The 20,297-nt window shown below is 50.2% G+C and overlaps 7 protein-coding genes across 7 annotated transcripts; 4 read left to right on the top strand and 3 right to left on the bottom strand.

The window, feature by feature from the left end:
• Window positions 1-1,327: 1,327 nt before the first annotated feature.
• On the top strand, window positions 1,328-2,100 carry BO83DRAFT_432402 (CFEM domain-containing protein; the record flags this gene model as incomplete). Its single annotated transcript, XM_025535620.1, has 3 exons — window positions 1,328-1,414; window positions 1,483-1,615; window positions 1,724-2,100. The coding sequence occupies 3 exons, from the start codon at window positions 1,328-1,330 to the stop codon at window positions 2,098-2,100; spliced, it is 597 nt and encodes a 198-aa protein (XP_025382416.1).
• Window positions 2,101-2,205: 105 nt separating this feature from the next.
• BO83DRAFT_349565 (uncharacterized protein) lies at window positions 2,206-3,397 on the bottom strand. Its single transcript, XM_025528870.1, has 3 exons — window positions 3,065-3,397; window positions 2,553-2,984; window positions 2,206-2,459 (listed from the first exon to the last, which is right to left on the bottom strand). Exons 1-3 carry the CDS (start codon window positions 3,200-3,202, stop codon window positions 2,394-2,396), a joined length of 636 nt encoding a protein of 211 aa, XP_025382417.1. The 5' UTR covers window positions 3,203-3,397; the 3' UTR covers window positions 2,206-2,393.
• Window positions 3,398-3,481: 84 nt separating this feature from the next.
• cdc43 (protein geranylgeranyltransferase type I subunit CDC43) lies at window positions 3,482-5,421 on the top strand. Its single transcript, XM_025529984.1, has 5 exons — window positions 3,482-4,249; window positions 4,320-4,365; window positions 4,451-4,842; window positions 4,902-5,010; window positions 5,073-5,421. The coding sequence occupies exons 1-5, from the start codon at window positions 3,653-3,655 to the stop codon at window positions 5,213-5,215; spliced, it is 1,287 nt and encodes a 428-aa protein (XP_025382418.1). The 5' UTR covers window positions 3,482-3,652; the 3' UTR covers window positions 5,216-5,421.
• A 2,145-nt stretch (window positions 5,422-7,566) lies between these two features.
• BO83DRAFT_188402 (non-specific serine/threonine protein kinase) lies at window positions 7,567-10,959 on the top strand. Its single transcript, XM_025526530.1, has 5 exons — window positions 7,567-7,812; window positions 8,002-8,030; window positions 8,097-8,214; window positions 8,276-8,423; window positions 8,481-10,959. Exons 1-5 carry the CDS (start codon window positions 7,759-7,761, stop codon window positions 10,724-10,726), a joined length of 2,595 nt encoding a protein of 864 aa, XP_025382419.1. The 5' UTR covers window positions 7,567-7,758; the 3' UTR covers window positions 10,727-10,959.
• Window positions 10,960-11,634: 675 nt separating this feature from the next.
• Window positions 11,635-13,508, bottom strand: BO83DRAFT_326025 (putative l-fucose permease; the record flags this gene model as incomplete). Its single annotated transcript, XM_025528029.1, has 6 exons — window positions 11,635-12,065; window positions 12,188-12,418; window positions 12,496-12,840; window positions 12,937-13,154; window positions 13,208-13,308; window positions 13,374-13,508. The coding sequence occupies 6 exons, from the start codon at window positions 13,506-13,508 to the stop codon at window positions 11,635-11,637; spliced, it is 1,461 nt and encodes a 486-aa protein (XP_025382420.1).
• Window positions 13,509-14,565: 1,057 nt separating this feature from the next.
• Window positions 14,566-18,420, bottom strand: BO83DRAFT_383342 (calcium-transporting ATPase). The gene is made up of 5 exons (XM_025532446.1): window positions 17,967-18,420; window positions 17,741-17,898; window positions 15,353-17,668; window positions 14,965-15,287; window positions 14,566-14,902 (listed from the first exon to the last, which is right to left on the bottom strand). The coding sequence occupies exons 1-5, from the start codon at window positions 18,082-18,084 to the stop codon at window positions 14,791-14,793; spliced, it is 3,027 nt and encodes a 1,008-aa protein (XP_025382421.1). The 5' UTR covers window positions 18,085-18,420; the 3' UTR covers window positions 14,566-14,790.
• BO83DRAFT_403813 (uncharacterized protein) lies at window positions 18,188-20,276 on the top strand (the record flags this gene model as incomplete). Its single annotated transcript, XM_025533650.1, has 8 exons — window positions 18,188-18,249; window positions 18,551-18,629; window positions 18,680-18,765; window positions 19,178-19,232; window positions 19,273-19,424; window positions 19,494-19,525; window positions 19,776-19,885; window positions 20,208-20,276. 8 exons carry the CDS (start codon window positions 18,188-18,190, stop codon window positions 20,274-20,276), a joined length of 645 nt encoding a protein of 214 aa, XP_025382422.1.
• Window positions 20,277-20,297: the final 21 nt, after the last annotated feature.

A 20,297-nucleotide genomic window follows, 5' to 3' on the forward strand; every position in this document is an offset into this window, starting at 1 on the left:
GTAATTTCGTCTTATTGGACATCAGGGTGATACACAAAGAGACACTAGCACATCTTGCAAATTCTTGGAGGTCGAATCAAGCCTACACCTTACAAGGTGTACGCTGAGAGAAACTTTATATTGGCTAATAAGCGCCACACAATCCTTCCGCAGTGATCAGCCATGTTCACATCGAAGCCCTCCTCGGGTGCTCATGCATGCATGCATAATCCGAGGCTGCAAGCAAATGGGGAGACATTCATTTCAAGACTGAAACATGGCCCCGATGCCCACCCAGATTGAAATGCAAGGGATACTGATCAGGGCCAGAAGACCACCTGAAATGAACACTGCCTGCATGTTGGGGCCTCGAAAGTTTGACAAGTCCAGCTGAAATCTCCAACTTACCAAGTAACCCTGGCTGGAAGATCAACAATTGGCTCGGGGGATCTTCATACACGATTGGGCGATCCGTTAGACTACCTTTCTAGTGGCGGGCAAAGTGGGCTCCTCCCCTCCTGGAGGTGGCTCGTACTTTAGACATAAGAGTAGATAGATATCTTGGTTTCTGTCCAACTTCAGTGATTACTTCGGTGCACTGGCATGCATAACTACATTCCTCTGGGGTTCCGACGATGGTCTCATGAACCATTGTTTTCCTTACCCATTTGGTCACCTCCCTTTATCCTCTGCTGCCAGTCAATGGCATGGGCAGCAACCTAGCAGTAAGTACGAAGTAGTACGAAGTAGTACAAAATTTCCAGTGTTGTCATTATGTATAACAAGCGGATTGGCCATCCGCCATCGGAGCAAAACCCACCAGGGATACTTTCTGGGGCCCGCTTAGGTACAACCTAAAATTATAGATAGCCCTTGAATTCGTTCCAAGTATCCTATTATCTCCTCACATGATGAGCATAACAACGGACATCCTCTCTTTTTGATGAACTAGGAGCACTTTCCTTGGACAGGTTTCATCGATATAGATACTAAGTGTAGCAGTAATTGGTAGTGGTTCTAGCTGAAGTCTCCAAAGGCAAGGAGCTTTAGATACGCAACAAAATTATACTAAGACAGACCCCTTGGCTATGGATCACTTCTGGAGTGCCTTCCAAGGCAGGAAAGGAAGTGAGGTGAATACTGTTGGCTCGACCCCAATCGTTCCTTCTTCACTTGATTCATATGTCACATTCCCTCCACTTCCACCACTTTGTCTACTTCTTGCTTCTTCTCCCCTTCTCCCACTTTGTTCTCCCCTCGCCATCTTTCGAACCCCCAAGTCGTCTTTCCATCAACCAACATCTCTCTATCCCATTTCATAACCCGCTAGTCAACCTCCAAAGACATTATGAAGCTCTACCACGTTAGCTTGGCTCTTTTCGCTGGCCTGGGCTTGGTAGCTGGCCAGGGGATGGACAGCCTTCCACCCTGCGCGGTAAGTCCCAGTTACGACAACTTGTCTGCCTGAGTATTGCTGGTTCTATGTAGCTGAACCGATTCCAGAGAGACTGCGCCACCGGTTCTATCCCCAAAACTTGCAAGGCCATTGATGTGAACTGCATCTGCTCCGACAGGTCCTTCATCACTGGTATTTCCTGCTGCGTTGCTTCTACGTGCTCTGCGGAGGATCAGACCTGTATGTCCAATCTTCCTCTCCCAAAATCCTCTCCCCTTATCTGGCCGTGTGGTACATGGCGTCGGCTCGGCTATAATGACGGCTTCTAATGGGTCAATCGTGTTCCAGCTGCCCTCAATTTCGCACAGCAGATCTGCGGTGGCGCCGGCGTAACTGATCTCCCCCAAAGCGCCAGTTGCACAAGTGGAAACACCGCGAGTGCTACTTTGCAGACCACGGGCACAACGACTGGTGCTTCTCCGACTACTACCTCGACTGGTGCAGCTAACGGAACCCGCCTCGACTCATCCAGCTCTGCCAGTGCGGCGAATGCTACCAAAACGGAAAGCAACACTCAGTCTGTGAAAACGCAGGGCGCTACTGCAACTGATAAGAATGCCGCAAGTAATGCGACTGCTAGCAGTGCGGCTGGTATTATCCTGGGAGATAGCAGTGCCGGCCTTGCTGCGATCCTCGGGGCAGCCTTTTATGCATTGCTTCTTTAGAGGGCACCGGAAAACGGGTCACCTGATGGTGCTACGAGTGATGATCGTTGAGAGCAAAAGTGGTTCTGTCCTATGTTCAGGGCGGCAGAATAGTGTCCTACAAATAATCGCCTTGCACTAAGGCTGGCTAAATTGAACTGGACCAGCGCAGTTGACTGTAATATGGTTATTAGTTTGTATGATAGGATCGGAATCAAGGTCACAGTGTCTTTCGCCGCAGTGGTTGCTGTATTGCCTACAAATAGAGATGTATACTCGGTAGTGCGAGGGTCATGCCGACTGCATGAATTCGTCTACCGGTCCTGTTCCACGAACCGGTTAGCTGCTTCCTGTCGCTCTTCCCTGAGGGTGATGAAGATCTATCAATTGTCAGCAAATCATGACACTGGCATACCCGCCAGAGCTTTCTCTGGGGAGCAATCGTAGGGGCGGGGGGGGGGGGGGAAGCTTACCCATAACCAAAACATCATTTCCATAAAGCCATATGTGAATACTACTCTGTTTTTCAGCTGATCCAGTCCCGATGTAGGGGCACCGGCAGTGCCGTAGTTCCCCATTCCGGTAGTGGCATCCATTCCCCACGCCGATGGTTGACTCTGGTATATGAAAAAAGAAACCGCAAAGAAGATACAGAAACGCGCGGCGGAAAGGAGGGTCCAGATCTCCGAGTAGAGCGAGGTCAAGCGTGCCATGAAGGGGTTCGTGCGTACAGCCCCTGCCACTGGTATAGGTGATTGCACTCTAGCGGCCTGAGCCATGGCCAGGATCTCGTTAATTTGCGGGACCTTGGTCACAAGAATGAGGTCGACCAGGGCATCGACGACGAGGAGGACACCACATAGGGCGAAAGGGGACTGAGGTCGGGAGATACTAGGGGTCGCCTCCTGAATTGATTGAATGAGATATTTAGTAAATCGACGGGGGGTATCAAGGGGGCGAATGAAGATGTAATATATAAACATACCAGATTCAAAAACTCCCCCAGCATGAAGACGAGGTCAGACTCGGTCACGACCTCTGGCGACCTGGTCAGGTACACGGCCAGCACAAACAGGAACAAGGCATGTGCCTGGATCAAGGTCTTGGAGGAAAGGAGAGCCATGCTGGGATTGATTAAATGGCTGTAACGGGCAGCTAGCTAGGATTTTCTGGTGTAACACATGCGTTAATTGTATCACGGGCGGGTTGCAGAGAGTATTCGAGAGGTTGAGCTCTGCCAGCTGTCTCAATTGAAAACAACAAGGAACATTGCTTCGACCGATGGGATTAGAATTGGGGAACGAGGAATGGATTTCCCCGGCGGCCGAGTGGGGCTGGACTTTTGGCAGCCTCCGATCGAGATGGAGAAGAGCAGGCCGGGAATGCGCAAGACCAACAATTAGCGGAAGCCCACCCCCTCTCAAAGAAAAGCAATCTGTCGGCTTATTCGGAGGAGGCTACTGTCCCCTTTCTCTCCTGGTGCACACTCTCTATACCTCTATACTAACCTACATTATATGGCCAGAGCTCCGCACGGGGAGAAGTTGGTATTATTATCGCGGGCACTGACATCATGACCGACGTCCCAGTCACCTTTACCAAAGAACGACACATCAAGTATTTCCTACGATGTCTCAAAACCTTCCTTCCCAGCCTATACACCTCCAATGACTCCAATCGCATGCTTCTCGCCTTTTTCACGGTCGCCGGCTTAGACCTCCTCGGCGTCTTGCAGAGCAAAACCACCCCCGAAGAGCGACAAGGCTACATCGACTGGATTTACCACTGCCAGGTTCCTACGGGCGGATTTCGAGCCTTCACCGGAACAGATTTTGGCGCGGAGAATCGGACATCGGATAATGAAGCTTGGGATCCGGCAAATGTACCTTCTACCTTCTTTGCGCTGGAGCTCCTTATCATCCTGGGCGATGATTTATCGCGAGTGAAGCGGAAGGAGTGTCTACAATGGCTGCCGCGCATGCAGCGTGGTAATGGAAGCTTTGGAGAGGTGCTGGGTCCGGGAGGGAAGATTGAAGGTGGTGGTGATCTCCGCTTTTGCTGCTTTGCGGCAGGCACGCGGTATATTCTGCGGGGGAATGGCGGGGCAGATGTGGATGGCATCAAGGACATTGATGTGGACAAGCTGGCCGCGTTTGTTCAGGCATGTCAAGTAAGTGACCTGCACTCTTTGACTCCGTATAATCTGAATACGTGACATATTCTGAGATGCATTATTCCAGGCATATGATGGCGGTATGGGTGAAGCACCCTTTTGTGAAGCGCATTGTATGTTCTATCCAAATTGCTCACTCTGCTTAGGATTGGGACCCCCTCCTCCCCACCTCTTTTTCTTAGTGTTACAGAATGGCAGCTTACTCGTATACCCCCGCAGCCGGTCATACATATTGCGCAATGGGCGCCTTGACGTTCTTAAGTCGTATGGCAAAGGATCAGAAGCCACCGCCAGTCCTTTCGCCAGGCGCGAAAGATTTCGAGTCCTTGGTTCGTTGGCTCGTTGCCAGACAAACGACAGAACTTGGCGACACAGAGGAGGACTCTGACGATGATAACAGCCCTGAGATGAATGAGGTTCCGAAACCGGTACCGGAGGCTGTTGAAGAAGTAAGCTTAGATGAGAGCCTCGATAAGCTCCCCGCTATACCGCCACCAACGGAACAGGATCTACGATGTGCAGGCTTCAATGGGCGATGTAATAAGTATGCTGATACATGTTACTCATTCTGGAACCTGGCAACATTAGATGTAAGCAGTCACAGTTTGTGTGAGAGAGTGACATTACTGATCCGATCGTTGGTGGACAGATGATGAATAGGTTAGACCTCGTGGACGCAAGTCGGAATCGGCAATATCTTCTCGGAAAAACGCAACATATCATCGGCGGTTTTGGAAAGGGTGTGGGCGAGCCACCAGGTTGGTACCCTTGGAGGTGTTCATTTATGTCTGGTAATTTCCTCGCTGACTGACCATTACAGATCTCCTCCATTCCTACTTTGGGATGGTCGCCCTCGCGTTCCAGGGAGAGGAAGGGCTAGATGGGGTTGATCCAGCGCTGTGTATGAGCCATCGGGCCGTGCAGCAACTACAGTCTCTCCCTTGGTGGAAAGAAGGGGTTTGAAGTGATGGGTTAATTGAATAGGGTCGGAAGCTTTGGGTCTCGAGTCTCGGTGAGATGGAACTTTTCAGTCATATACCCCAACCATGCTGAATGAATTGATTGTTTATATACACAACAGTAATGAGCCAACTTGAAGTTACTGTACTTGTGTATCTTCTAGCCTTTACTCTGTACATAAGGTGACCCCCCTTCCCATATCGGGTTATTTTGACCTATAGGACTAGTATGTCACAGATGTGATGCAGTCATCGTATGATGTGATGACTGATTTCCAGTACTTTCTATGACAACTTATTCAATCTCTGAAGTGACAGGCCCGTGAAACAAGATGGACAATCCATACCAGATACGTGTGGTAGGGGCGTTTACTAGAGGAAACTAGGGAGGCATGTCATAAGCGAAGACCCTATCAGAGCTTTAAGTGTCGACTTATTCTTAACCTGTCAAAGTAATCAGGGGGTCGGATTTGCCGGGAGTTAATTAGTTAGGTAGGGACCGCCGCGCAAGGTTGACTAAAAGCGATGACGATGTTGATTGAAAACGGCTGTTAAGTTAGGGAATTTCAGGGGCTGCTGGCTGACTAGACTACAGTAATGATGCTAGCTACTACAAGTAGTTATGATGTTATAATCCACATATGCCCCCAATTACTGCTTCTTTTCCTTCCTGTAACGGGAAGCAAGGCCGGGATCGATGACATCGGCCTTTCGGAACGGCGGACAGAACGGTACAGAGTACTTTGCATAGTTATGCTAATCGGAGAGGGGGGGGTAAGGGGATAATTACAAAGTACTATTTTGACTATCGAGGAAAGAAAAAATCTCGAAGGATCAGGAGTAATCTTAATTCTCCTGGGTAGGAAGTCTTATTTTTTTAACTCCGTAGTAAAATCCCATGATATAATTTGGTAAGAACAAATAGTAATGGAAAATGAGATAGTAATAGAGGATACGCAAAGCCAGTCTCAAAGGTGCCTGAACGCAATGACAGAAACGGCCCACGTTCCCACCGGCTAAAATGTGGCCGGGCGGCTAAGAGTAATTAATTAACAGTGAATAAAATACTAGTATGGATGCGAAGATGGAAGGGGAAGAAATAGAAATAGAAATAGAAATCGTGGGTTTGACATTTCATAATAAATATTGAAATTACTATTATTGTTGGAAATGGGTTTCGGGAGGTTTTTATGGGGAAAGGAGGAAGGGGAGAAAAGAAACAAACAATAATAATAATCATTCCAGTGTACGTAGAATAGTTACTGTTAGTTAGTATCCTTCTTACACTTCTTTCAGCATCATTGTCACATTCTATACTTTTGTTCAATCACACTCATTTTAATTAGCCAGTATATTGTTTTGAGGACCACAATTTTATCTGCTCATCATCATCACAATCATCATCATTGTTCACTCCACTCCACCCACCCACCCACACACAGACAGACGTAGTGAGTCTCCTCCCTCTCTCTCTCTCCCCTGGGCTCATGCACGCCCCTGCCGGCTGTCGTCAGTCCCCCCCCCAACTCCGTCCTTGCCAGGCTCTCCTAACCCAGTCCTCCTACTACTTTTACTACCAAGACTACTACTATTATTATCATCGTTCCTTTCCTTTTCTTTACCCCCTCCATCACCCTCAACTTCCTGCTCGCTTGCTGGTCGGCTGGCTAGAGAATTTGAGGCGTGCTTTTTAAGTACTTTGATTGCTTGCTTGTCTGCTGGCTAGCTGGCTGGCTTGGCTGCTGCTTCTATTGAAATTGCCCAGCACCTGTCGTCATTTAATCCCGGATTTATTGTTTCCATCCCATCGCTGTACAGATTGCCCCTCAAGCTACGGGCCCTGCCTTACTACGAACTAATCATCATCAACCTTACTGAGTTTGTCTGGCTGGTATGTGTTTGCTTTCTTTTCCAGAACATCCCCCTCCCCCGGCTCTCTCCATCGCTTTCTCTTCTCTCTCCTTCATCCACTCCCGCACTTTTGTTTGCAGCTTGTCGCTACAGAACCACATACCTTCCTGAAACAACACTAACGTTCGCTGGATCTGTTACTATCTAGCTTAGTGTATCATCCCTTATCAGCCTCCCCTACTCTGCCCGTTCCTTCTCCGAATTATTGCGGTTCCGAGCTTTCCACACACCTGCCGACTACTAGCTACTAGATAGCTACCACCACCGACTTGCGCGCCCATCCTACGTTCCCTCGTGCCTCAAATTTCATTCGGGCTATCCGCCCTCATTCCTTTTGTCACAGATTAGACAGTCATCATATACTCTTGTATTTCGTCGGCTATTCCGAACAATCGCCTCCTTGATACCTTCCACTCCTTCTCACCCACGTCGGCGTCGATTTGCGATCTCCTGGAACCCCCACCCCATACAACCGGAGCGACAGCGGCCTTCGGTTCACTCTCTATACACTCCTCCCTACGTTGGATGGCCACCCTTGACAACTTAGTACCACTCCAATCCTGCACAGAACCGCTTCAGACACGCATACTTCATCTCCGCGGACTTTCCCCAGGCAGGCGGAGATAATCTTAACACATGCCACCTCCGAGGACGAGAGCGGAGGTCCAGGCCCAGAAACAAAAAGAGAAGGTGCGTCTCGGCTATTCGATTTCCAAGTGTGGAGGTCGAAGATCCTCTGCAATGCGCATGTCCTATTTTTCGCCATCTCTCTTTTCTTTCGGGACACATGCAAGACTCCGTCCCCGATCCAGGATCGAATCCCTTTTTCTCTTGTCGTGGTAGATGGCTTAACTGACTGGGATCTTGCGCTATGAACAGCTTGCCCAATCATACAATGCACTGCTGGAGTAAGCAAAACCCCCCAACCTCGCCTTCATCTTCAGCTTGGATGCTAACAATAATCGTCTTCATAGGGAATTCTCTTCAAAGGATCTTCGCACTGTAGGAAACTACACGCTTGGGAGGTTAATTGGGAAGGGTTCCTTTGGCAAAGTATATCTTGCCTCACATAAGCTTACCAATGGCTCCAAGGTACGTCTATGAAAGAGCCCACTACTTATGTGTTAGATAAATCTGACAGGATTGCGCGCAGGTGGTGCTCAAGTCTTCGAGTAAGGAAGACCGAAATCTGGCACGCGAGATCCATCATCACCGCCAGTTCCTCCATCCCCACATTGCCCGCCTATACGAAGTCATTGTGACGGAAAAGCTGGTCTGGCTTGTTCTCGAGTACTGCCCGGGTACGTGGCGAGATGCTGCTGTAGATGTAGTAGGATACCGCTAACTCACTCGAGCAGGTGATGAGCTGTACAACTATCTCCTTCGGCATGGTCCGTTACCGGTAGACAAGGTCAAGCGAATTTTCACGCAACTAGTGGGAGCCGTTGCTTATGTCCATAGCAAATCTTGCGTTCACCGTGATCTCAAGCTAGAGAACATCTTACTCGACAAACATGAGAACGTGAAGCTGTGCGATTTTGGGTTCACTCGCGAATATGAAGGCAAGGCGAGCTACTTGCAGACGTTTTGTGGAACGGTATGCTATAGCGCCCCCGAAATGCTCAAGGGCGAGAAGTATGCTGGCGAGAAGGTGGATGTCTGGAGCTTGGGTATCATTCTTTACGCCCTGCTTGCTGGGGAGTTGCCGTTCGATGATGATGACGACCAAGTAACAAAGGCTCGGATCCTTGGTGAAGAAGCAATTTTCAACGATAAATTTCCCGACGATGCCAAAGCCCTCATCAATTTACTCCTTTCGAAACGGCCCCTTATTCGACCCAGTCTGGACGAGATCCTTGCCCATCCGTTTCTTGCAGAGCATGCTCCCGAACAGTTGGCGATACTCAAGATTCCGCGCCCAGCCGCCTTCTCGACCCCTCTGGAGAGGACCACGCTGCAGCGCATGAAGAGTGCAGGAGTCAACATCGATGAGGTTGTCGAGAGCGTTCTCTCTCAACGCTGTGACCCCCTCGCTGGTTGGTGGGCATTGTTGATCGAAAAGGAGCAGCGAAAAGAGCAGAAGAGGGAGCGTAAACGACGCGAGCGTGAAGCGGAAGCTAAGAATATTCGTCGCTTGAGTGCAGCAAGCAGTCGGCTGGAAAAGATCTCGGCCGCCCTTGTGGAAGTGGACGAAGAGGGCCACGCCGCAGACACTCATCTTCGTGAGCGAGGACGGCGAGACAGACGGAGTCTCCCTTCTCAGCTTGCTGTCCCAGAGTTGCCAATGCTTCCCGAACCGACACCCCTGCAGTCACCAGATTCTAGCACGCCTCCGCCCCCCGTTGACAAAGATTCCATTCGTTCTGCTAGTTCGACCCGGCAGCGTCCCCCACCACCACCGAAGGATCAAGCACGACGGCCGAGCACGTTGCATGTGAGCGCATCGCAGCCTGAATTGGCCCAGCACAACAATGGCATTTTTAGACGCCGCACCAGTCGCCGCCAATACCCGATAATAAGCCAATTGGCCTCGTTGAAACACTGGTTTGTGGAGTCTGCAAAGAGAGCCAAATCTCCTCACGCCAAGGCGGCTGGGGGTCAAGGAGGCCATCGCAAGTTTCTCTCCGAGAAATTGAGCCCGGCCAAGGGCCAGGATACTGGAAAGAAGCCCACTTCGGCATCTGGGGCCACCGCGCACTCTGGTGACTTGTTGACGCCAACACAGATCAAGCGCTCATCGAATGCCAGCAGCTTAGCCCCGAGCAGTGCTTCCTATCCGAACAACCGCCATTCCTACCCTCGCCACAATCGTCCCTTGAGCACTAGCCAGAGAAACTCTCTCTCGCCATCTCCGATCACCCCAAGAGGTTCATACCGGCGGTCCTCCGCAGGTCTGCGTGGTCGCAAGTCCACTTCATCTTCCGTGTCCTCCATCCGCAGCATCCATCATGCCCACAGCCACTCTAAAGCATCGTCCGTTTCTTCAAATAGTATTGGTTCAGCGTCGACCCCAACGGCTCGAATCTCGAAGTCGCCTCACACATCAGTCAAAGTCCTTCCCACGACGCCAAGTGCGTCTGCCCGATTTCCCAGTAATATCCGTCTGGTGCGAGGCACGCAGAACGGTTTCCGTGACATTGATGACCCTAACGGGAGGATCAATAACATGTTCAACGAGGCAGCCCCAGCGCCACTGCTCTACTCCCCTTCGTCAAGCCTCGTCTTTGCACGTCGAAAACGATCCGCTTTCAAGGGGCCTATGGTCCATACAGCTAATTTGATGGTATCGGGTGGAATGACAAGCACTGAGTACCCAAATGGCGACATAGGGATTGGAGGCCCTGCGGTCGCAGCAGCACCTCGATCTGGGACACGAAAAAGCCAAATAATAGAAGAGGAAGAGGACATGGAGGAAGATATCGAAGAAGTCGATACTTTTGATGGCCTAGATGAAGGGCCAGGCTCGCCAGTCGACTCCACTACCTCGGAAGACCATACGGGCGCTGGACATCTGGCGGGATCGTCCTTCGGGCGAATTGGCAAACCGACTCTAGCTCCTGCTGCAGAACTCGAGTCGACTCCGCGTTCACCTCATACATCTTAATTGAGTGACACCCGATTAGAATGCGGTGTCCCAGGAGTTTCAGTGTCACCGTATCCTAGGAGTCATGAGTCTAGGAAACGGAGAGTCCCGAATACAAAAGCGACAGCTATCATAGAGTACAGGCTCGCTGGGTACATTGTTGGCTTGTTTGATTTATTGTTTTCTCATACACATTTATACCCCTTTTCTTTGCGTCTATAAGGAGCTAAAATTTCTTGGACATTGATTTCTCTTCTGTTCTTCTAGCCTCTTTCTTCATGATGCGGCGCGCAAAATAATGATCGGATGACGAGTTGGGAGGCGTTTGTATACCATCCCATCCCTCTTGTTCTCCTTATTTTTACCCCCTTCCCCTTCTACCCTTCCTTCATACTATCTACTTCAAAGACCTTGATTGAAGCTTATCTACTCTGACCAGGACATCGGATTATGCACAATTTTGCATTTCCTTTCTGTGTACCCTATTATGCGTTTATCGTTCACCCCTTCCCTATTGTCTCCATACTTTTCCTGCTTATACTTGTTTGTTTCTAAAGATATCCCCTACATACGGCTTCCCATTGAGATACTCGAATTCTGGATCTTAGTTGGACGAGGTGTCGCGCAAGGCCGGTGCCTAGAGGCAGACACGGGGATCAAGTCCCGGTGATCAACGCAGTTTAGATCTGTCCACCGTCCATTGCGCGCTCTCGGCCTTTTTGATTCTGGGTTGTGTATATGTCCGATTAAATTCTCGATAGAATAGACTTCACTTTTAATGCTCACATTCGCATGAAGGGTATATGAATATTTATAGTAAGCAGAATGGTAAAGCATTTACGAGATCGTAAGCAACATGAGATTTCATGACGAATGTGAAGTGACCCTATGCAGCGCCTACTAGCCACTGCAATTAATACCGAAAACACCTACTTCCTAGTAGTAGTATATTCCTCCCTCGCAGTTTCCTCTCCCCTCTCCTTCTCCATATCCGCCAACCCATCCCCCCCACCACCACTTTCAACATCCTTCGGACTGACACTAGCAGCTTCATCTCTCAACCCAATCTCACTCTCCCCTACTTTATCAACCATATCCCGATACGCCGGCACAAAGTTCACCGCGAGGGCATACGTCCACGCCACAACCATGAACATCGTCGGAACGATCATCGCAAAGCCCGTACTATTTCGCATATCGGCTACATGGCCCAGGATTGGAGGCACGACGGCACCCCCGGATACTCCGCCGACAATGAAGCCTGAGCCGCGCTTGTAGTGTCGGCCGAGGCCGCGGATACCTAGTGCGACGATGGTGGGGAAGCAGACGGATTCGAAGAAGAGGGTGCAGAAGAGCATTGCTAGATAGGGTTTTGTGTGTTAGTTAGTGTGTTGGCTTGGGTTTTCTTTTCTTTTCTTTTCTTTTTTTTTTTTTTTTTTTTGGTTTTTGTCTGATTGGACTGGGTAAATTGAGGAAACGTACCTATGCCTTTTTGATCACGTTGGGTTATGGATGCGGCAATGAATGCTACAGTCAGTGAGAGATATGCTAGAAAAACCCAGCGGGCTTTGACGAATCTCATGATGATCGCGCCGAGGAATCGACCCATTGCAAAGGCTCCTTGTGCGCCGGCGAGGTATTTGGAGCCGGTGGCGCTGGTGGTTCCGGGCCAGGTTTCGACGACGTAGTTGATGAAGTAGCCTGCGATGGCAACTATTATTGAGCAAGCAGGAGTGGGTTAGTGTTTTAGTAGTAGTGTAAAGGGCCCGTAAGGAGAAGGGGTTTCGTACCTTGGGCGCCGGTATAAGTGAACTGTGCCAACGTGGCGTGGAAGAGTCGATACTGTTTCCAGAATGGTTTATCTTGTTCGCCAACGTGTGTTTCGGCTACCTGGAAGGCCATGTCTTGGTCGGTTACTTCGGGGATGGTGGAGATGAAGAAGACGCCGGCAAGAACGAAGACAAAGATGCCAATGGCTAGATATACCCACTGTACTCGTTTGAGAGCGTTCACGTCATCCTCGGTGGATGTGAAGAAGACGTATGATGCTAGGGCTGGTGCGACGCAGGTGCCGATGCCGTTGAACGCCTGGGCGAGATTGATTCGGATCTCGGCGTATTTGGGTGGACCACAGACTGGTCGGTCATTTCAGTGATTAGCAGTGGGGGCTTTTTTTGGGTTATTTCCTCTCACAGTATCAGCTGGAGATGGGACATGGATGGTTGACTAACCGGTAAGGTAGGGGTTGGCAGCGGTCTCCAGCGAACCAAGGCCCGAGCCAATAACGAAGGTAGCGGCGCAGAAGCCACCAAACGATCGGTTCAAGCCTGCAGGCCACATGCAGAGGGCACCGATACCATATAAAGTGAGCCCGAAGATGAAGACGGTTTTGTATCCGAAGTGACGGAGTATGTAGTTTGCATATCCCAAGGACGCAAGTGGATAAGCACTAATGACCATCAGTTGATTTGCAACATGTACGTAGCTTAGCAAATGTCTGACCCAAAGTAGGCTGCTTGAAGACCCGAGGAGCGTGTCCGGGTGATATTCAGAGTGTTTTGGAAATGTTTGTTGAGGGTGTCGAGCAGGCCGTAGGCAAAGCCCTGTTGAAAGTTGGGTTAGCAGATCGAATCGAGTAATTGTTGGGCTGCTGGTGTGCACAGCTTACCCAGAGAAAGAAGAGTATAGTAACAAGGGTCAAGGGCCAAAGACTTTGGCGTAAGGTCAGGGTAGCTGCAGAAGTAGTCCTGCTATTATCAATCCGGAACCCAGACCGGGTCTTGAGGAAGTTTAGGAACCCCATGCTGTGGGGGAGGAAAGATTAAGCCCAGAGCAGTGATGGAAGGAGATAGATAAAAGCAAGTGAAACTGTAGTAAAGTAAAAGAGAAATATACCGAAGCAGTGGGAGAAAGGAAAGACAAGCAATGCTTGCAGGGATTCAAGCGCCAGAAGAAGCCCCAGACATTGGCACCCTAGCTCCTTATGTACTAATACTTCGTTCAGCATGAGGGCATCAAGTTTGCAACCCATGTGAGCATATTCCTTGGCATCACCCCAGAAAATACACTCTTTCTCTTCTCCCCAGAGTCCCCCTCATTCCCCTCTCACTAGAATTGGTGCTGTAGGCCCAGCCAAGCGTAAAGACGGGCAGTAGCACCGCCATCCCCAGACTTCTTCCCCACAAATCCAGACAATCCTTGGAAAGGATCACCGGTTAGAATCCACCAGTGAGGAGTCGAGACGGGCCGACATCCCATGAGTTGTAGCGCAGCCAATCTTTAGCCGTTAGAGGTCAGCCCGATTGCTCGAGGTGCGTCCAATTCAGGGTAACATTCCTCGTGAAGCGCGAGGGTCATGGATAGTGGCGGGTAGCAGCAGCAGCAGCCGTGAACTTCATCTCGGCGGTTTCCCCCGCATCGATCAGAGTCTGGTTGGGTGACTTGAGAATAGTTAGCGATGATGGCTTATTGGCTTTGGCTTGCCCTGCTAGTGGTAAAAAGGAAAGGTTAAGGTGGCTTTCCAAGTTCCCCATTTGTCGTCCCTCCATCCTTATATCCTTTTTGCTCCTCTTTACTGCGCAGTCGCGGGAATTAGGCTAATAACCCGACTGACAAGACTGACCATGCACGTTCAGCTGCATATGCGACATAATCAGAGCTTGCTGCCTGCTAGCAAGGGGAAAGTCATTGATGTGAGGCCACTAAGTGGATTTAGCCGGGTTCAGCCAGTCGCAAGTGAGATCGCAATTGCTGGGTCCAGAGTACGGGTGGTAGTGCTACTTTTCTTATTTTGAGGCAATGGCTGTATTGGCCTCTGTCCACGTCACGGGGCTTGGACAACGTGACCGTCAATTACTCCCCAAACTTGTATACGATCAGATAATCACTATCCAGGAGAATTCAGATACAGACACAAGTCGTCTCTTCGTTGTTCTTATGCAATCAGAACATTCAACATGTTTTACGTACATGTAATCAACCACCCAACAGCAGAAAACCAAAATATAACAGGGCTGGAGGGCCGATATCTATATCTATCATCAATGCACCCCCTCATATTCGAGTCATCACTTCGTTGCTCAAATCTACGCCCGCTTAGGCTTCCCCACTCCTCCGTTCTGTTGTGCGACGGTAGATCTTGCTGGGACGTTATTGTACAGACGACGTTCCGCAAACTTGAGAACCTCATCGATGAGCCTAGTTGGTTTCGGTCAGCAAACATTCTCGCCAGGTAGGGGGGATTCAAGAGATTGACTTACACAACCGGGACACTAATGGCCACGACGGCCTTCCATTCCATCCAGCCCAGGGGCAGGATCGAGAACAAACCCTGCAAGAAGGGCACATACAGGATCGCAAAGTGCAACGCCATCGAAAGGATGATGGCACCGACCAGCATGGGGTTGTGCCAGAGGAAGAACGTAAGAAGGGATTCGCTGGACGAGAGTGCGTTCATGGCGTTCAACATCTCAATGACGACCAGGATCGAAAGAGACACAGTAGAGGCCGAGCGGGACATATCGTTCGAGAACATCTCGCACCCAATCTCAGGGAACTGAGAGGAGCACTTGTGGAAGTGAGACTACATAGAAATTAGCAAGGCCGGGATGAAAACCAAATCAGTAGACTAGACGACGCATATCTTACCAATTGCCAGAAGGAAATCTGAGGACCCTCAGGGTTGTACACAAACCACCAAACGTAGCCGAAGACAGTAGCCGCACCAACATAAGTACCGATCACCATGTATCTGAACAGAAGCCAGCCGCCAACCAGGGGCTCGTCGCGCTTGCGGGGGGCGCGTCTCATCACATCATGGTCAGGGGGGTTGAAGGAGAGCGCAGTAGCAGGCAAGCCATCGGTGACAAGGTTGACCCAGAGAAGCTGCACGGGAATCAAGGCTTCAGGCATGCCCAAGGCGGCGGTCAAGAAGATCGACACCACTTCGCCGATGTTCGAAGAGATCAGGTAGCGGATGAACTGCTGAGTGTTGCTGTAGATGGAACGTCCCTCTTCCACAGCCACGGTGATGGTGGCAAAGTTGTCGTCGGCCAAAACCATATCAGCAGCCAGCTTAGCAACGTCGGTTCCTGTTCCCATAGCCACACCAATATCCGACTTCTTCAGGGCAGGGGCGTCGTTGACACCGTCACCAGTCATGGCAACCACATGGCCTTGAGATTGGAGAAGATCGACCAGCTTGGACTTGTGGCTAGGCTCGGTGCGGGAAATCAAAGACACAGTCTTAGCAGCCTCGAGTTTCTCAGCCTCCGAAAGGCCGTCAAACTCCCTTCCAGTGAGGCTCTTGCCTTTGAGGTCCTCGCCCTCGTGGAAGACACCAATCTGACGGCAGATCGACTCAGCGGTGTTCTGATTGTCACCGGTAATGACGATAACCCGAATTCCAGCATCGTGGCACTTCTTGATGGAAGCTGCGACCTCAGCGCGTGGGGGATCGAGCATAGCGACAAGTCCGATAAGGGTCATGTTTTGTTCCAGCTGGGCATAGTCTTGGGACGATTGAGCGTTGTGAAGCAGAGGGTTGTTGTTGACACCGTCGACACTAGCCAAAGCCATCACACGAAGACCACGGCTACCGTAGCCCACAACTTCAGCAGCGAGCCTATCAAGATGAGACTTGGTGAGAGACACCCGTTTGCCGTCAGATCCAAGAAGAACATGTGTGCACCGCTCCAAGATAGACTCGGGAGCGCCCTTGACGAGTAGCTTCTGTTCCTTATCATTTCCAATGAGCACGGACATGCTCTTCCGGTCACGCGAGAATTCGTAGGTTGCTTTCAAGGGCAGGCGAGCTTCGTAGTACGCGCTTGCGGCGTGGAGTCGCTGGGAGACGGGGAGACGGAACAGCTTCGCATTCGTAGCGGCATCATCGGTGCCAATCTTTTCGACCAGAACACGCAGTGCACCCTCAGTAGGTTCACCGATACAGGAAAATGAGCCGTTCTTCGCATCGTGGGCCAAAGTCGCACTGTTGCAGCGAGCCATGACCTCCGCCATCTGTCGGACAGTGGCCGAGGACACGGCAACGTTCTGGAGTTCCTTTCCACCGCGAGTGACTTTACCTTCAGGCGCAAAAGTAGTGCCTTCAATATCAATCTCCTCAACACCGTTGCCGGCTGCATTCAAATACGCGATCTTCTCTGCGCTCATTTGGTTGGTGGTCAAGGTTCCGGTCTTGTCGGAGCAGATCACACTGCAGCTGCCGAGAGTCTCGACGGAGGGAAGCGAACGGACCACTGCATTCTTCTGAGCCATCTTGCGGGTACCAAGTGCGAGACACGTGGTGATGACCACAGCCAAACCCTCGGGAATGGCAGCCACACCCAGAGACACCGCGATCTTAAGATAGTAGATGGCTCCCTTAGTCCAGCCTCCATGGGAAGGGTCGTTGAAATGCTCGATGTTGATGAGCCACACCAGAATACAAATGACGGTAATTACCTTGGCCAGCATGTCTCCAAAATCATCGAGCTTCTGCTTCAGTGGCGTTGGCTCCGAGATCTGAGAGGTGATGCTCTCGTGAATGTCACCAATGGCGGTTGATCCACCGGTCAAAGTCACAATGGCGGTAGCGTGTCCATTAACAACAGTGGTACCAGAGAAGAGCATGTTGGTTTGATCCTGCTTAACGGCCTGCTTGTCATGAACAGTGCGGGCGTCCTTGCTCACACTTTCACTCTCACCGGTCAGGATGGCTTGATCCACTCGGAAGCTGTTGCTGTGAACGGCAAGTAGCCTGCAATCCGCTGGAACACGGTCTCCAACCGCAACGACGACAATATCTCCGGGAACCAGGTCTTCGGCCTTGACACGCTTGGTAACGCCATCACGGACAACAGTAGCTTCGTTTGCAGAGTATTCCTGAAGAGCAGCAATAGCCTTCTCAGCATTGCTCTCCTGGGTAACACCAACCACGGCATTGAGAATCAGAATCGTCAAAATCTATGGAATAACAGGGTTCGTTAGTGTCTTGGGTCGAGGCGCGCCAGACTCGGGAGGCTTTCGAGCTCATACCACAACGGGGTCAACAAAGGCGGACCAGTCATCTCCTTCTTCGAAAAGAGCCAGAACAAAAGATACAGCAGCGGAGCCCAGTAGAATCAGGACCAATTGGTCCTTGAATTGTTCCAGCACAAGTTGCCAGAGAGGGGTTGGTGGTTCTTCCGCAAGGGCTATGAAGATTCGAACCGCAAGTTAGTGCCTGCGACATTGCCCGTGGGGGAGGAAAGCTGCAACATACCGTTAGGACCGTACTTTTTCCTCGATTGAGAGACCTGCTGTTGCGACAGACCAGAGCTCTCCTTGACGTCAAAATGGTCCAGCACTTCGGCTGGTGAATAGAGGTAGGAGTGCTCCATGTTGTTGGGACCCCGAAAAAGCGCAAGGTGGCCTGGAGCGGGAACAACAGAGAAGAGAGAGAAAAGGAAGGGAAGAGACCGGGGATATAACCCAGATCAAGACATGAACGCCAAGTGGCCGAAAGCTTGGGACCTAGTGAGTGGCACTGCAATCAAGTCGGAGAGGTTAGTCCCTTAACGGGAAGGATCTAGAAGAGTAGTAGATAGATAGTAGGTTAGGATGGGCAGCGGAAAGCGGACACACCAGATAGTACCGTTGTTAATAATACCGGGCAAGACCAATCAATACACCAGATACCGTCAGAGCCAAGGAGGAAGGAAGGAAATGAAGTAAGTAAGAAAGAAAAGAAAAAAACAGGGTATCCTCTTGGTGTCTTGTGATTTTCTTGAGAAGATGGCAAAATTTGCTGATTTATAATTTATAAATAAATTCCCCATTCCATACAAGGACCGAATGATGGGCCAGGGATTTTGCCTCTGGGGGCTCGGGAACCGTGAACCAGAGGCGGCTTTGTCAGGCACTCAACGTGTTCTCTTCATTTGCGGTGTCTGGATCTATCTGGTCCCCCCCCCCCCCCCCCCGTCGCTGCGCCAGAATTGCCGGTTCCAATCCGACAGGGCTGAACCATACCATGACCGTGCTTCTGTGTGTCCGGGCGTTGGAGTCACTTGGCCTGTTTAGTAGTCTTTACGACTGGATTATTACACTCATCTTCCTACAAAGGTTCTATAGCTGTGTATCTGTTATCTTTCATGTTCATGAAAGTTCATGAAAAATTAATAAGCCGAAGAAAATAAAACTGATCAATTAGGGAAAGAAAGGGTGAAGAAAAAAAAAGAAAAGAAATTTAAAAAAGGGACGCATTCTCCCCCCAACATTGCACAGCCTTCTAAATAGTTCTAAATAATCTTCCTACGTATCCATTTTCATTCTCGGCGTTATCTCAAGTCTCTCTTTCTCTTCTCTCTCTGCAAGCGAGAAACCCACCGCTCGGCCATAACAATACCATACACTCTCCACTGCGAAACGATGATGCCTTCCTGGCTGACCCGAAGACTCGAACTAAAACCACTCGTTCCATACAATTCGCAGTCATCCTGGTTCATTTGGCGCTCATTTAGCGGGGTCTCACTCCTCGGATTGGAAGGTGCTGCATAACACCGGTGGAGGCCTCTTGTCTCTCGTAGATTTTGATTCGATTCCGTGCTTTCCGCCATGGTATCGGACCCAGAGCACCTGCCCCAAACAAGTCATCGATCTTCCACCCATCCACACCAAACGGTACGACAGCTTGTAGACGCCCTGTAGGGCAGAGGGCCCGTCCACGCTGCTCCAGAAGGTGATTTCATACCATCCAGCGGTATATTGGTGGTTCTCCTTTTGAAACTTCAATGTCTTGACTCAGCAGCCCGCCTGTTTCGGTGGTTGTTGCAGTCCTGCGTAATCTCCGCTCAGGAAGGGTGTATTTAGTAGTAGGGAGACCCATAGTTGTCTCTTAGTTTGCATGGCCAAAAGCACGGTCAGCCTAAATGGGATAGTAAATCAAGGGTTTCTTTTTGAATCGGGCAATAACCGGTGAACTTGTCATCTGCCGGGCTCTCAACATCTTTTTTTTTTTCGTCTCGTGCGGTTCTGAATAGACGATCATCGGAGATACGGAGCACAGCTCAGGGTACCACAGCCCGTTGAGGGTGGAGAAGCGCGACGTATAACATCTTCACCGGTTGTGCGGTAGAGAATAACCGGGAGAATAGGACGAACTTGGCAGTTAAAAAGGCAAAGGGGACCAGAGCGATGCTGGTCCTGATGAATGGAAGAGCATGATGGTTCAACTCAACGGGAAAATGAGTATGATCTATCTCCCACATGAACTGGTATCATTAGCCGCCCTCTTATGATTTTTAACTCTTGCACCCAGGCTCTTGAAGTATTCATGGCTGCCTCAGTCGATTCCGGGCCATGAATTTCTGGAGATCTCTATTTACAGCTCCTACTATGCTACTATATAATCTCTCCCGTTTGGGGGTTGTTAGGATGTTACTATGCCGCATAATTGGGAGCCTTTCACTAATAATTGAGAGCGACCGCTCAACTAAGGAGGCACTAACCATTATTTGCCTAGTTGGCTTTTAAACCCGGAGTGATTATTGTTAGATTACGTCAGGGTCCAGTGACCGGCGGAAGCAGGTGACCAGCAGGAGATTTGCTTGCT

The sequence above is a fragment of the Aspergillus eucalypticola genome (genome assembly GCF_003184535.1).
Source record: "Aspergillus eucalypticola CBS 122712 chromosome Unknown BO83scaffold_44, whole genome shotgun sequence".
In the NCBI taxonomy this organism is placed as follows: Eukaryota; Fungi; Ascomycota; class Eurotiomycetes; order Eurotiales; family Aspergillaceae; genus Aspergillus; species Aspergillus eucalypticola.